Consider the following 16783-nt stretch of genomic DNA (forward strand, 5'->3'; position numbering starts at 1 on the left):
GAAGGTTGATTACATTGGACCTCTTCCACCATGGAAGGGGCAGCATTTTGTTCTTAGTAAAATAGACACTTATTCAGGATATGAATTTGCTTTTGTTGCCTACAGTGCTTCTGCCAAAACTACCATTCATGGACTTATATAATGCTCACCACCATCATGGTAATCCACACAGCACTGCTTCTGACCAGGGAACTCACTTCATAGCCAATGATGTGTGGTGATGGGCCCATGGTGATGGAATTCACTGATCTTAGCATAGTGTGTCCCTCATAAAGCCAATGACTTGACGGAACAGAGGAATGGCATTTTGGAAACAAGTTATAGGACCAACTAGATGGCAATACCTTGCAGGACTGGGGCAGTGTCCTCCAGGAAGCTATATATGGTCTAAAGATGGTGCTGTTTCTCTCATAGCCAGGTTTGCAGACCCAGGAATCAAAGACTGGAAATTTAGTGACACTACTCATCATTACCCCTAGTGATTCACTAGCAAAATTGTTACTACCTTAACCTCTGCTGGTCTAGAGGTCGTAGTTCCAATGGAAGAATGCTTCCAACCTGGAAACAGCAATGTTCCCACTGAACTGGAAGTTGAGACTGCCATCCAATCACTTTGGGCTCCTCAAGCCTCTGCATCAAAACGCAAACAAGGGCTGGGCATGGTGGCTGATGCCCGTAGTCCCAGCAGTTCGGGAGGCCGAGGCGGGTGGATCACCTGAGGTCAGGAGTTCGAGACCAGCCCAACCAACATGGAGAAACCCCGTCTCTACTAAAAACACAAAATTAGCCAAGCGTGGTGGCACACGCCTGTAATCCCAGCTACTCAGGAGGCTGAGGCAGGAGAATGACTTGAACTCAATAGGTGGATATTGCAGTGAGCTGAGATTGTGCCATTGCACTCCAGCCTGGGCAACAAGAGCGAAACTCCGTCTCAAAAAAAAAAAAAAAAAAAAAAAAGGCAAAGAAGGGAGTTACTGTACTGTTAAAGTGATTAATTCTGATTACCATGAGGAAATTGGGTTGCTACTATACAATGGAAGTTAAGGAAAAGTACGTTTGAAATACGGATGTCTTAGGGCATCTCTTAGTACTACTATGTCCTGTCACTATCAGTGGGAGGCCAGGCACAGTGGCTCAAGCCTGTAATCCTAGCACTTTGGGAGGCTGAGGCAGGCAGATTACTTGAAGTCAGGAGTTCGAGACCTGCCTGGCCTACATGGTAAAACCCTGTCTCTTAGCCAGGCATGGTGGTGCGTGCCTGTAGTCCCACCTACTCGGGAGGCTGAGGTATGAGAATTGCTTTAACCCAAAAGGTGGAGGTTGCAGCGAGCTGAGATCATGCCATTTCACTCCAGCCTGGGCAACAAAGCAAAAGACTCTGTCTCCAAAAATAAAATGAAATACAATCAAAGAGAAACCACAATAAAATTCAAGCAAAGATTTGGTTCACCTTGCCAGGCTTAGAACCATGACCAGCTGAGATGCTTACTGACAGCCAAGTTAATATGGAATTGATAATGGAAGAAGGTAACTGTAAAACCAGCTCAGCCACATGACCAGTTGTAGAAATGAGAATTCTAATAGTTATATTTCTTCCTTATGTTTGTGTGTATATATGTATGTGTGTATGTATATGTGTATGTGTATGTATGTGTGTATATATATGTGTATATATATGTATACATAGATGTATACATAGATAAATGATAGATGATAGATGATAGATACATACATACATACATACATACATACATACATACCTAGATCATCTGAGGGGGTCTTATTCCATCAATTGAAAGGCCCTAAAGGCTGAACTGAAGTTCATTGAAGAAAGCACACTTGTAAGGCCAGGCGCAGTGGCTCACACCTGTAATCCTAGCACTTTGGGAGGCCGAGGCAGGCAGATCCCCTGAGGTCGGGAGTTTGAGACCAGCCTGACCAACAAGGAGAAACCCCATCTCTACTAAAACTACAAAATTAGCCAGATGTGGTGGCGCATGCCTATAATCCCAGCTACTTAGGAGGCTGAGGCAGGAGAATCGCTTGACCCCAGGAAGCAGAGGTTGCAGTGAGCCAAGATGGCGCCATTGCACTCCAACCTGGGCAACAAAAGTAAAACTCCGTCTCAAAAAACAGAAAAAAAGAAAGCACACTTGCGGACTACAACTTCCACATATTCCCAAGTTCCAGCCTGCCTTTCCAGGTTGTCCCTGAACCACCTCGGAATGCACTTGAAGAGTCTCAAAGAAATTCAGGGGCATGAAAGCAGACGGAAGTGACAATTTAGATGACCAAAGAGGGCCAAGCATGGTGGCTTGTAATCCCAGCACTTTTGGAGGCCAAGGCAGGAAGATCACTTCAGCCCAGAAGTCCAACACCAGCCTGGACAACAAAGTGAGACCCATCTCTTATAAATAAATTAGACAGATAGATAGATATAGAGAGATAAACCAAAAGGATCTGTGGACTTGTAGATAGGGGAAAAATTGCTGCAGCTCATAGACTTGGCATATGCTGTTCCTTCTACCAGGGAATTTTCCTCAGATCCTCCTACAACTGTCTTGTCATTTGGATCTCAGTTTAAATGTCCAAGATCACGCTACTGCACTCCAGCCTGGGCGACACACTAAAACTCTGTCTCAAAAAAAAAAAAAGAGAAAGAAAGAAAGAGAAAAATACTGAGGTATATCCCTATGGTTTAAATTAATAGACTTAGGGGGCCAGGCGTGGTGGCTCACGCCTGTAATCCCAACACTTTGGGAAGCCAAGGCAGGAAGATCACTGGAGCCCAGGAGTTCGAGACCAGCCTGGGCAACATGACGAAACCCTGTGTCCACAAAAAAAAAAAAAAAAAAAAATCCCAAAAATTTGTTTTTAATTATTTTTAAAAATTTTAACAGGCTCATAGAACCACGATTACCCACAAAGTATTCCTCATACTGGAAAAACTTAAAATGCAAGATTGCTCTTTCAGCCATTTCTTTTTATTTACAGTTTGTGTTCAATGCAAATCAATTCCATAAGAAGTTACTATGAATCAAAGCGTAAATACACAAACACAATATACAATCCAAAATAGATGTACAGCATTCTGGAATAAAGCAAAAGAGTGTTCATTCACACACACAGTAGCTTCAGAACTGTTCGATCTGTTTGTTCCCATGTAGTTTTCTAAAGATGGAAAAAAAGGACTTTGGTCATCAAGACTACTGTGGCCATATTAGATTACTGGAACATCTAAGCATCAGTGTGTGACCATGCGAACAAAAGACTTCGGGGAGTGTCTATTTTTAAAAAGGTTTCTGTGTGTCGAGGCAGTTGTAAAAGATTTACTGCAGAATCAAGCCCACTTTTAGGCTTAGGACCAGGTTCTAACTATCTAAAAATATTGACTGATAACAAAAAGTGTTCCAAATGTGGCTATTCTGATCCATAGTTGTTTTTTAAAGAAAAAAATGTATATACAGAAAGAGTATAAAAGTTTGTGAATTTAATGCAAATTAGCTTCCAGTCTTCACTTCCCAAATACTTGATTTATAGTTTTGACTCCTTTACATTTTTGCCTTCTTAATTTCAAGATTTGCAATTTTGCCTTTAAAACAGATCATTTTTTTAAATTGTAAAAAGTATTCAACATATGCAGAAATAAAAAGCATTTTGATGGCTGGGCGCGGGGGCTCAAGCCTGTAATCCCAGCACTTTGGGAGGCCGAGGCAGGCGGATCACCTGAGGTCAGGAGTTCGAAACCAGCCTGGGCAACATGGTGAAACCCTGTCTCTACTAAAATTACAAAAATTAGCCGGGCATGGTGGCGGGTGCCTGTAATCCCAGCTACTTGGGAGGCTGAGGCAGGAGAATCGCTTGAGCCCGGGAGGCAAAGGGTACACTGATCTGAGATCGCACCACTGCACTCCGGCCTGGGCGACAAAGTGAGACTGTCTAAAAAATAATAATAATAAAAAGCATTTTGAAATTAGTCGCGGTCAATGCAATTCTATTCTTTGGAATCCGTTTAGCTAAATGAATGTAGTGCTCTTGTTGAATGGAAATAGGTGATAGGAAATGCCTACCATTTGACTCAATATGGATAATCAAGAGTTGCTCAGGATGCTTGGATCTGGGGGTAGATTCTCATTCATCATTGCCCTGGCACATGTCAATTACTACATAAAAGGTCAAATGCAATGTCAAATCTAAAGCCTCAGGAGGAAAGTGAGTTCAGTTCCCAAGAGAACAGCAATAGCTCAACAATGTAAAACTTCATCTAGAGTATATCGGCATTAAATTAGTGCTGTCGAAACAATACGTTGAGGAATTACAGTAACACCTGGAAGTTCCTTCTCATGTACATATAAATAGAATCATGGAAGCTTTTTATATTACCTGTTTTATGGCCTTATAGAATTAATGAACCAAATGAAAACTGAATCTCCATTCCACAATCACATCCTTTATTTCTATTCTTATTTTCAAGGTAGTATTAAGTGTCCATATTTCTCAAGCCACATTCAAGGAAATCATGTCTTAACTATTTTGGATGTTGCCTCTCCTTCATCTTGTACATGAAACTCCAGCAGATTTAATATTGGCATCCATCATCTAGTCAAACCTCTCACATGTTCTTCAAATCAATCAAATTTGGGATTCTCAGCATTTTCTGTGTCAATAAAAGGTGTGGAATTAGTAGATTCGATGAAGACCTGTTTTTCCTTGCCACATTGGACTTCCAGACGCCATTTGGATTGGGTTTAGAAGATGGGGAAGTTTAGAAGACGTTTCTTGGCCTGAGTCTCTTAAGAGTAGAGATGCAGAAGAGAGAGTGAGACCACGAAGAGACTGGCTGTTGACTGCAGGGCACCACCAGCCGCCTTGGTGGTGGCATTAGTTGGATTTGGGGCAAACCCAGAGTTGGAAGTACTCTGGGAGGAGTTACTTGAAGTTCCAGTTGTTGTTTCACTGGAATAAATCTAAAATACATAAAAAGTTACATGGATACATTTCCACATCACAGCTACCTCCACGTACTCTCATATAAAATTAAAGTAGGTGATATATTCTTAGATTGCTCTTTTACCATTGTTCTCTTACCCAACATCATTAACTTCTGAATTCTTGCTCAACCCACCAAGGTCATTCTCTTTAGTTTCAAAACAAACTACCTAGAGATGCCTCAAAAATGCCAAGTGGCAACAAGAACAAAAAAGTTATTCAATAACTATAACTCCTGTTTTTATTTCTTTGCAAAGGAAAAAAGGACCAGGTTAACTAATTCAGTTTCCAAGATTATATTGACTTAATGGCATTGCAATAAGGTCTATTTTCCCAGAAAGGGGGAGATTTTAAAGTTGCACAAAAAAATGGGGATTTTTAAATATTGTAACTGAGACTTATGGAACTAGAATTCATTGGGTCACTGTCTATCCTGGATTTGCTAGGTAACTTTCACATACTCAATTTAATACAGCCTTGGTAACTTAGCCTTTTCCTTAAGGGGGAAATGCAGTCTTATCTTCTCCCTTGAAATCTGAAATAATAACTCTTCTAAAAAATGGCCACAATATTTGGGTTAAATTGAAAAAGAAAATGAGTTTTTCCTTTAAGGCAGAATGACTTCAAGAAAACACCATGAAGTCGGAACGATTTCACAAAAGACAACGAGAGGTTATGGTGTTAAGTTTCACCAGCAGCAGCCTCACTGGTCACCAAGCTCAGTGCTGTGGCCAAGAACCAAGGTTCTCCCAGTGTCCCAGCGTCTGAGTGGCATCATTCACCACTGATTTTTCAAGCCACGAAATGCACAGTCCAGTAGGGCACGTGATAATCTCTCCTTTGTCATGGAACAAAGGCAGATCGGAGTTTTCAGCCCTCACTGCAAGGGAGGGTTTACAAGGGCTTCTGATTACAGGCTGGAGGGAGGACGTGGCACCAGGCAAGAGTCTGGGCCCCGTGTACATTTGGCTGCCTATTAATCCAAAGATAAAGCCCTCCTACATCAGCACCAGCTCCTTTTGTTGTAAAATCCATAAGGTCATTAAACAAATATTGACTACAGAAATGTACAAATCCTATCCAAAATAGATTAGTGACAACAACAAAAAAATCTTGATCAAGTCAAATTTATTTATCGGGCACCTACTGTGTGCAAGATTTAGTGTGTCCCATCAGGAAACGGCACTCCCAATAAAGAAAAGCATTAATATGGTAATTTACTTAAAACAGGGTGCCTGTTTTGGACACCTTGTTTGGGATCCCGCAAAGTAACCTGTTCTTTATTCATACAATGAGTTTTACTGCAGCAGGTGATGTTTTCTTTTTAAAACCTGGTGTATCAATCTGAGGATCTAAAGATCCTCTACACCAACAAAAAAATTATGTTTATTAAACTGACACTAAACAAAATTTTCTCTCCCAAGCTACATTTATTCGCATTATTAAAACTTCTCACTTACAATGTTGGAGGAAAAAAATCTGGTCGGAGAGAAGATGGGGCGGGGAGTGGAGGGGGCCGGTTTCTCGCAGCCGCGCCCCTCCCCCATCAAAGAATTGAGGAAGGCTCGGGAGCGCAGCGGACTGGGAGGAAGACAATAGGGTACGGTTACCCCGCCAGCGGTGGGGAAGCGCGTTCCACACTCAGGCTGCACTCCCAGGTGAGCCCGGACTTTCGATGTCTGGGGACGGAGGACGCAGCGCGCCCAACTTTGGGGGAGAAGCCCCAGAGACAGTCCTCGATTAACCCCAATCGAAGGCGCTGGAGAGCCGTCACTCCCATCCTCCAAACCCGAACTGACCCAAACAAACGTACCTTCTTCGCCCCCACCCCCGCTAGGGTCTCCCAGGCCCAGCCCCCGGTCTCTCTCGCCGGCGCGGTGCATCCATACACCCTCGAGGCAGCGCTGCGCGGCCCCAGGTACCCACACCCGGGGCGAGGTTCCCCGGATGGAGGATCTAGGGAGACCGCGCTGGTAGCGGCGACCTGGACAAAGCCTGGCGGGGACTCGGGACAGAATCGTCCCACCATGCTGCCTCCCCAGAACTAGCCAATCTGGGCTAAAATAACATGGGGATCCTAAGATGACAAGCGATGGACGTGAAAGGTTGCATCGCAGAGAGCGCAGCGTCAGGAGAGGGTCCCCGCCTCGGCTTCAGCCCGGAACCGGGGTTTGTTTAAAAAGGGCCAGATAGCCGTAGCTTCTCCGGGATACCCAATCCAACTCCGAGGGTGGAGGATGGGCGTGAGCCGCCCTCCCCGAAAGGGACCGTCGCATCTCTTTGTGTAGAGCGCGGGGAGCGCGAAGACCCTCCTAGGGGGAAGCGGGTCCTCAGGGACCCAGGGACAACGTCCCCAGGGAGCCCGAGCTCTCCAGGCGCTAATCCCTGCAGGCACCTCGGGCCTCTGGGTGAAAGTGGGAAGTAGGCACCTGGCTGCCTGGGAAGGGACAGCGTGGAACCTGGGGTGGGGCAGGGTCCTCTCAGCCCGCACGCGGAGCTGCATTGTTCCCAGGGCCGTGGGAGGGGAGGGGGAAGCACGCAAGGGAATGGAAAAATGGGGTCCACATGGCCCTCTCCCCTGGTCAGCTAAGCAAGATTCTCTCCCGGTCCCTGTCCGTGGCCCGAGGTAGAAGCGCAGGACGGTCCCCCGGGACCGGGTCCATCTCCCCTGCCCCCACCCCGGGAACGGCCCTCGAGCCCCGCCGGGCGCCAGGGCCTCACCTGCGTGGGTAGGAGCAGTGCCAGCAGCAGCAGCCCCAGCCCGAGCCTGGCCACCATTGCTCTGCCCATGTCCCCTCCGTCGGTGCGCGGCGCGTCTAGCAGGATGCTGGGTGCTTGGAGAACCGCTGGCTCCGGGCGGGCGCAGGCAAGGTGGGGAGCGCGGCGAGCCGGCGAGACCTTATATACCAGGAAAGCCACAATAGCCGTGACGTGGCGCCGCCCGCCCACCCCGGCTCCCCTCCGCCGCCGCCCGCCGCCTCCCCGCCTTCCCCGCCCCGCTCCGGGTTCCCCAGCGCCCCCGCCGCCGCCGCCGCCACCGCCACCGCCGCTCCGGCCCTCGCGGGCCGGGAGCCCCCCGGGCGGGCGCCGCTGCAGGTGGGCGGGCGCCGCCGGCTGCTGGTACCCGGCTGGTATCCCCGCGCCGGCTGCGGGCTGCGGGCAGGCTGGCACAGGCGCCCAGCGACTCCTACACAGGACCCGGGGCACACACGCGAGCCACACACGCCGCGCTGGGGGCCGGGCCCAAGTTTCCTTTGTTTCCCGGGACCTGCCATCTTACCCCCCAAAAGAAAAGTCCGCGCCTCCGCTGCGGCGGGGTAGCCGCCGGTCCTGGAGCAAGTGCGTTGCCACCCAGACTGCAAAATGCGCCCCGGGGACCCGAGAGGGGCCGCGAATTCCAGTGCGACCGCGTGGGGGGCGGGCGCCGGGACCCCTCGGGCAGGGTTATCTCTCGGCCCGCCGCAGAGGAAAGGCGAACGCGGCGGGCGTGGCGCGGACGCGGGCCGGACGCTCACTCTGGCCGACGGGACCCGGGCGCCGCCTAGCGCGAACCCTTCCCGCCTGGTCGGCGCTCCTCGCAGGCGGTGTCCGGGTCCGGAGCGATCTGCGCGCTCGGCCCCGCGGCCGCGCCCTCCCCGAAGCCCTTGCTTTGTTCTGTGAGCGCCTCGTGTCAGCCAGGCGCCGTGAGCTCACGGGGGCGTCCCGGGTCCGCATCCTCCCAGGAGCTGGGGAGCCGCTCGCTGGGCGCGGACCCGCTGCCTGACGCTGCAAACTACAGGGTTTCGGTCCCCCGCGCTCCTGCCTGCGGCGGGCGAGGAGGAGACGGCCCACCCTGAGGGGACCCCCTCCGCGGCCCTGAAGCCCCCACCGCCCTCCCCGAGCGGCTCTGCTCCCAGGTTCTACTCGGGGGCAGGAACCTCCCCTCCTGGCGGTCCCACTACAATTCACCGTCCCTCTCGAATTCCTGGGGATACACTTTTTCGGTCTCTGTTGCCCGTCATTCGTTTAAAGAGCAGAACCGTTCGAGATAAAGGCATTTACTTATCCGTAGTTGCCATTAGGCAATTTAATGAACCGGCACAAAGAGGAGATTCGTCATCACTCTTTAGATTTTGGTGGAATACTTCTTTCCTATCCATCTTATTGTGAAAACTTTCAAGCATACAACAAAAGTTGAAGTAATTTTACTGGTGGAGTATTTTGAGTTTAAATTTTAATTGCAAGACTTAATCTTTTTATTGAAGGTTTAGCCCAAGTGTTTTTCAGTCTTTAAAGCAAACAGCAGAGACCAAACCTAGTATGGTTGTAAATTTGTTTAAATTTCAGTTTTGCAGAACACTCTCGTTAGTACTTTTGGTTCAATTTTTAATTGCAAGACTTAATACTTTTATTTAAGGTTTAGCCCAAGCATTTTTCGGTCTTTAAAGTAAACCACAGAGTAGTAAGATTCTAAATTTGTTTAAATTTCACTTTTGCGTGGCAGTCTCATTAAAACAAAGTAAGTTTCAGGGAAGCAAAGTGACAATGAAATCTGCAGTAGGTCTGTTGACTGAATAGTGACTGAATCGGTTTGTGCCTTCAAGGTCAGTCACTTTAGCTCAGTAATTTTCCAAGCACGTTTAAGATGTGCTTGGGAACACAAGAATTTCTGTCGAGCACCAGTGGACTTTCCTGTTTAACAGTGTACCGTACCACATTATATAGAAATACTTTGGCCGGGCGTGGTGGCTCACACCTGTAATCCCAGCACTTTAGGAGGCTGAGGAGGGCTGATCACCTGAGGTCAGGAGTTCCAGACCAACCTGACCAACATGGTGAAACCTAAAATCTAGTCTCTACTAAAAATCCAAAATTAGCCATGCATGGTTGCTCATACCTGTAATCCCAGCTACTTGGGAGGCTGAGGCAGGAGAATAGCTTGAACCTGAGAGGTGGAGGTTGCAGTGAGCAGAGATCAGGCCATTGCATTCCAGCCTGGGCAACAAGAGCAAAACTCTGTCTCAAAAAAAAAGAAAAAAGAAATAGTCTGGCCCAGCTTCTCCATTCCTTTTCCGGGTGAAAAAAATGGACTGTTTGTGACTCAGGAGTGCCGGGTTCCAAGGCAAGGAACATACTATGTCCTCCACAAGCTGCTTGTTGAACTAACTGGTGGTATTCCTAGGATAAGACAGCCTCTAAAGACAGACTGCCAGAGTTCAAACCGTGGCTCTGCTAATTTTGCTGGAGACAAAAAGCCTCAGTTCCTTCATCTATAAAATGGAGATAATAACATCATTACTAATTAGTTATTAAAGAGTTATTGTATATATAAGTGTTAGAATACTGCCTGCCTCAGAGTAGCAGCTCTCACTTATTTGCTCTTCCACTGAAGGTGCCAGCAACCAGAAGGTAATTACCTTCTCTGCCACTGTGTGATACGTGAAAGAATATCAGTCTCCAAATAATTCCCAAAACTGGCAAGGCACTCAGAATCTGTGCTTTGTGAACCATTTCATCACCAGCTAATGAGACTGGATAATTCACATAGCAAAGCCCTTCACCTCTGCCCAGGAGTTCCCCCTGGGCATCCTACCGGGGGTGTTGCCCAGGACTTTGACAACTGGAGGCCCAACACAGGTAAGATACTTCTCTTTACAGGTCTCCACCCTACCCTTTTCCTGTACAGCTAGAAACTCAAGAAAACTGCCTGATTTTTCCTTTGCAGTTCTTTTGGTTTGTGATTCTTTCTTCCTATTCTTTATCCACTTCTCCTGGTTTTTCATAGTTTGTTTGCTAATAAAACCTGAGCCACGGCTGGGTGCAGTGGCTCATGCCTATAATCCCAGCACTTTGGGAGGCCGAGGCAGGCAGATCACATGATCAGGAGATCGAGACCATCCTGGCTAACATGATGAAACCCCATCTCTACTAAAAATACAAAAAATTACCTGGGCATGGTGGCACACGCCTGTAGTCCCAGCTACTCGGGAGGCTGAGGCAGGAGAATCGCTTGAACCCAGGAGGCGGAGGTTGCAGTGACCCAAGATCATGCCACTGCACTCCAGCCTGGATGACAGAGCAAGACTCTGTCTCAAAAAAAAAAAAAAAAAACCTTAGCCAATAATAACTCACGCCACTAACAAATTGAGACTCTTACCAGTTATCCTGAACTTTTTGTTGAGACACATGGCCAATTTCCATTTTATAGAGAAAGTGTGGTATAGAATGATTTTGAAACAGATTGATTGCATAAATTGATGTATGTGTGGAAAGTTATAACTTTCAGTTTTCATAGCTTTCATGAGATAGTATGAAAAACTCCCTCATTTGATGCTGGTTCTCTTCTGAGAATACTGAGGGAGGAGCAATGCTTACAATTTCTTTTCTTTTTTTTTTTTTTTTGGAGACGAAGTCTTGCTCTTGTTTCCCAGGCTGGAGTGCAATGGCACGATCTCGGCTCACTGCAACCTCTGCCTCCCAGGTTCAAGCGATTCTCCTGCCTCAGCCTCCCAAGTAGCTGGGATTACAGGTGCCTGCCACCATGCCTGGCTAATTTTTATATTTTTTTAGTAGAGACAGGGTTTCACCATGTTGACCAGGCTGGTCTCGAACTCCTGGCCTCAGGTGATCTGCCCGCCTCAGTCTCCCAAAGTGCTGGGATTGCATGCATGAGCCACCGTGCCCGGACAATGCCTACAATTTCTAAGGGCAGACCTGAGACCAGACTGGCATAGCACATAGTGGATTCTGGGGTCAAATATGGATTTGAATCCTGCACCACCACTTTCTCTCTCTTTTTTTTTTTTTGTAGACAGGGCCTCACTCCGTCACTCAGGACGGAGTGCAGTGGCTCATTGCAACCTTCACCTCCCTGGTTCAAGCCATTCTCCTGTCTTAGCCTCCCGAGAGACTATGTCTTGCCTACCCAATATCCACTGCACCTGGCATGCAATCAGTATTTGCTAGTTGAATGGACTAATATTAAGGAAACAGGTTAATTTGCTTTTTAAGATAAAATAATAAATCCTGTTTCTAGAGGAACAGAAGACACAGGGGTTAATTATTTGACATTTTTAGCACTTTTGGCAAAATAGGTATGAAATATAATGTGAATCCAATAAAGGTGTTCCATCTGTGCTTTATAGCACAAATAGTGGCTGGAATAATCAAATATTTAATATAAATTCTGTTCTACAACATGATGCAATTCTTAGTTGTGTTCATAATACTCTTTTTTTTTTTGAGATGGAGTCTCACTCTGTCGCCCAGGCTGTAGTGCAGTGGCGTGATCTCGGCTCATTGCAACCTTCGCCTTCCGGGTTCAAGTGATTCTCCTGCCTCAGCCTCCTGAGTAGCTGGGACTACAGGCGCGCGCCACTACGCCCGGCTAATTTTTGTATTTTTAGTAGAGACGGGGTTTCACCATGTTGGTCAGGCTGGTCTGGAACTCCTCACCTTGTGATCTGCCCGCCTTGGCCTCCCAAAATGCTGGGATTTGGGTGTGAGCCACCGCGCCCGGCCCTCTTTTCCCTCTTAATTCTGTGCCACCCTGCACTTGGTTGGCATAAATGGAATATTTCCATTTATCCGGGTCTTTCAGTGGAGCTTTGTTCTTCACTGCCAATCATGAGAAGGCAGTGAAGGTAACAAAGTGAGTTTGCATTTCTGACTGATGAGGTCCTAGGTCCAGTAGCTGCAGCATGTTGAATCAGCTGGTGGCGTCCCAGCCGGACTCTCTGTGTGGACGTGCTGCCCCCTGCTGGCCACTGGGACCTTACGCGCTCACTGTCAGGAAAACAAAAACAACTCTTGTGCTGAATGTAAAAAGCCCTGCATTTTGGAATCCTTATAAAGCTAATAAACCACGATGATTTTCTTTGACTTTACTTCCTTTTTCCCCCTGTAGAGTCACTCAAATTCTCTTAACCCTCGTTGAGACCAGAAAACAAATGTAAAGAGAAAGAATTGTGACTGTTTTCAGATGCAAATTGAATAATAGGATGCTTAGAGGTAAGCATCCTATTATTCAATTTGCATCTGAAAACAGTCACAATTCTGGGGTGTTTGAAATAAAAGAAAGAAGCAACTCTTAACCTCTTTTGCCAGAATTTAAATTTGGTGTCTCCCTTGTATTGGCAAGGATGCAAGAAAAGTCTTTCTCGTCGATGCTGATGGGATTATGGAAAGGAATTTGACATCTCTCAGTATTAAAAATGCACATTCTCCTTATTTTAAGAATTTAACCTGGCCGAGCGCAGTGGCTCATGCCTGTAATCCTAGCACTTTGGGAGGCCGAGGCGGGCAGATCGCCTGAGGTCAGGAGTTTGAGACCAGCCTGGCCAACAAGGTGAAACGTTGTCTCTACTAAAAATACAAAAATTAGCCAGGCATGGTGGCACATGCCTGTAATCCCAGCTACTTGGGAGGCTGAGACAGGAGAATTGCTTGAACCCAGGAGGCAGAGGTTGCAGTGGACTGAGATCATGCCACTGCACTCCAGCCTGGGTGACAAAAAAAAAAAAAAAAGAATTTAACCTACAGATAAATTTCTACAAATGCAGAATAATGTATATTCAGGGATTTGTTGCAGCACTGTCATATCATGAAATATTATGAAGTCATTAAAAAGAGTAAAGGAACATAATCTATACTACAGGGGAAAATCCAAGATAAATTCTTAAGTGAAAAAAGCAAGATACATAACTGTGTGTACAGCATGGTACTTTGTGTTTAAAAAACCAAAACTGGCCGGGGGTGGCTCACACTTGTAATCCCAGCACTTTGGGCGGCTGAGGCAGAAGGATTACTTGAGCCCAGGAGTTTGAGGCTGCAATGAGCTAAGGTGGTACCACTGCACTCTGGCCTGGGCAAAGAAGGAGACCCTGTCTCAAAAAATAAATAAATAATAAATTTTAAGAATAAAAAACAAAAACCTGACAGAGAAAGTATTTCCAAAGAGATACACAAGAAATTGTCTTGGCCACTGAGAAGAGAAACTGGGTGGCCAGGGCACACGAGAATGAGATGCATTTTTCATTACGTTAGGTTGTACCATCACTCATTCACAAATAAAGTAATTTAAATAAGTTAATAAGTCAATGTACTCTGTGGCCTTTACCTACCCAACTCCCACAAAGCAAATATGTGCAAAGGAACTCTCTCCAGCCCCCAAGGCCTCAGAATCACCCTCCTCCTCATCAGGAGCCCTCCTCCCATCACTGGCAAGTTCTCAAGCAGAAATTTGATTTTGCCTCAATTCATCCATCTATGACAACTGTGAGACCAAATTCTCTCAGTCCAGATGGCACACACAAAAAACGTTTCAGTAAAAGTGAAGAAAAATGAAGAACCCAGCTGCAGAAAAAATCATGAGAAATCGCTTGGCATCGCATCAGTTTCCACATTTTGTTCTTCCTTCCGGAGCCTCAAGTTATAAAGGCTATGGGGGAGGAAAGCCTCCGGTGGGCAGAGTTGGCCTCAGAGAATGGCCTGAGCTGGGTGGGCTCATCCCATAAGTAGGACCTTTCTAAGACCCCCCTTCCACCCCTGTGCAGGAGGCAGAGTCCAGGCCTAATTGGGGTAATTAAGTTCTAGCAGAAGTGAAATCCCACTTCTACCTCCTAGAAAAGAGTCTTCAGACCACAAAAGTGCTACATCATTTGCCATTTGCAGGCAGACCCTGAATGATTCTTTGCTGGGAAATAATGAAATTGGAAGAGTGGAAAAGTATATGTATATTTTATACCCATATACTTTTTTTTTTTTTTTTGAGACGGAGTCTCGCTCTGTCATCCAGGTTGGAGCGCGGGGTGCGATCTCAGGTCACTGCAACCTCTGCCTCCCAGGTTCAAGCAATTCTCCTGCCTCAGCCTCCCGAGTAGCTGGGACTACAGGCATGTGCCACCATCACACCCGGCTAATTTTTTTTGTATTTTTAGTAGAGACGAGGTTTCACCGTGTTAGCCAGGATGGTCTCGAACGCCTGACCTCATGATCTGCCCGCCTCGGCCTCCCAAAGTGCTGGGATTACAGGCATGAGCCACCGCGCCCAGCCTCACAATGGTATACTTAATGAAATGTTACATTGAACTTGAAACAGGGATCACATTTTCAGACTTTGTGAAATCCTTTCTAAATCTGTTAACATACTTTTTCCAAGATTCCACTCAATAATATCTAAAGCAGATGCTGGCTGACATCTTATTCAATATAGTTTTAAGATGTCACTCTGAGGAAAAAGTATTCTGTAATAGTCAGCCAATAAAAGGAGAACATATGAATTTAATTAGCTCGGTTGAATAAGGACTTCTCTGTTGTGAACCATATATCTGTATGTAGATCTCAGAGTTAAAAAAGAGAAAACTTGGCCAGGCATGGTGACTCACGCCTCTAATCCCAGCGCTTTGGGAGGCCAAGGCAAGGAGGAGCACTGGAAGCCAGGAGTTTGAGACCAGCCTTGGGAATATAGAAAGACCCTGTCTCCACTTTTAAAAAAGAAAAAACTTTCTCTCAATATTCTTTGTTGTTGTTGTTGTTGTTTGAGGTGTCTCGCTCTGTCTCCCAGGCTGGAGTGCAATGGCACCATCTCAGCTCACTGCAACCTCTGCCTCCCAGGTTCAAGCAATTCTCCTGCCTCAGCCTCCCAAGTAGCTGGGATTACAGGCACCTGCCACCACACCCGACTAATTTTTTTGTATTTTTAGTAGAGACAGGGTTTCGCCATGTTGGCCAGGCTGGTCTCGAACTCCTGACCTCAGGTGATCGACCTGCCTCGGCCTCCTAAAGTGCTGGGATTACAGGCGTAAGCCACCATGCCCAGCCTTCAATGTTCTTTTGTATATATTTTTTTGTTCATATTATAAAAGTAATACACGTGCAGTATAGAAAAATTTGGGCTGGGTGTGGTGGCTTGCACCTGTAATCCCAGCACTTTGGGGGGCCAAGGCAGGAGGACTTCTTGAGCCTGGGAGTTCAAGACCAGCCTGGGCAACATAAGGAGGCCCTATCTCTACGAAAAAATTTTGAAAATAGCTGGGTTGGTCCCACATGCCTGTAGTTGGGAGGCTGAGGCAGGAGGATCACTTGAGCACAGGATGTCGAGGCTGCAGTGAGCCATGATTGTGCCACAGCACTCCAGCTTGCTTGGACGCCAGCCTGGGTGACAGAGTGAGACCCTGTCTCAACAGAAAAAGAAAAAAAAATTTTTTTGGAAAATGCAGAAAAGCATAATAAAAATATTAAAATAAAAATATTAAAATTACCCATAGCCAGGTCGGGGGTGGTAGCTTATGCCTGTAATTCTAACACTTTGGGATGCCAAGGTGGGAGGATTGTTTAAGCCCAGGAGTTCAAGACCAGCCTGGGCAACATAGCAAGACCCCCATCTCGAGTGAAATAAATAAATAAATAAGGATAAATTTTTAAAAAATAAAATTACCCATAGCCCACTAATCAGAGGCAATCACTAATAACATTTTAAAATATATTATTTTCACATATATAGAGAGAAAGAGAGTTTGCTTATTTGTTTTGCTGAAGTAGGAGCAAATGTACGTGAAGTTTTCTTATTTATTTATTATTTTATTTTATTTTTTTGAGACAGGGTCTCACTTTCTCACCCAGGCTGAAGTGCAGTGGTGTGATCTCAGCTCACCACAGCCTCAACCTCCTGGGTTCAAGCTATCCTCCTGCCTCAGCTCCCCAGGTAGCTGGGACTACAGGTGCACACTACCGCACCCAGCTAATTTTTTTTGTTTGTTGGTTTGTTTGTAGAGACAGGGTTCCACTGTGTTGCTCAGGCTGGTCTTGAACTCCT

General features: G+C 46.5%; 1 protein-coding gene across 2 annotated transcripts; it reads right to left on the bottom strand.

The window, feature by feature from the left end:
* Positions 1 to 4430: 4430 nt before the first annotated feature.
* Positions 4431 to 8601, bottom strand: CD24 (CD24 molecule). 2 transcript variants are annotated; one of them, XM_024357344.2, is made up of 3 exons: positions 8270 to 8601; positions 7711 to 7887; positions 4431 to 4967 (listed from the first exon to the last, which is right to left on the bottom strand). In XM_024357344.2, exons 2-3 carry the CDS (start codon positions 7777 to 7779, stop codon positions 4794 to 4796), a joined length of 243 nt encoding a protein of 80 aa, XP_024213112.1. In that variant the 5' UTR covers positions 7780 to 7887; positions 8270 to 8601; the 3' UTR covers positions 4431 to 4793. The 2 variants fall into 2 exon arrangements, with proteins under 2 accessions (XP_024213112.1, XP_016811557.1); XM_016956068.4 differs by lacking the exons at positions 7711 to 7887; positions 8270 to 8601 and adding an exon at positions 6803 to 7172 and having other exon boundaries at positions 4664 to 4967.
* Positions 8602 to 16783: the final 8182 nt, after the last annotated feature.

This window comes from Pan troglodytes, chromosome 5 (genome assembly GCF_028858775.2).
Source record: "Pan troglodytes isolate AG18354 chromosome 5, NHGRI_mPanTro3-v2.0_pri, whole genome shotgun sequence".
Classification (NCBI taxonomy): Eukaryota; Metazoa; Chordata; class Mammalia; order Primates; family Hominidae; genus Pan; species Pan troglodytes.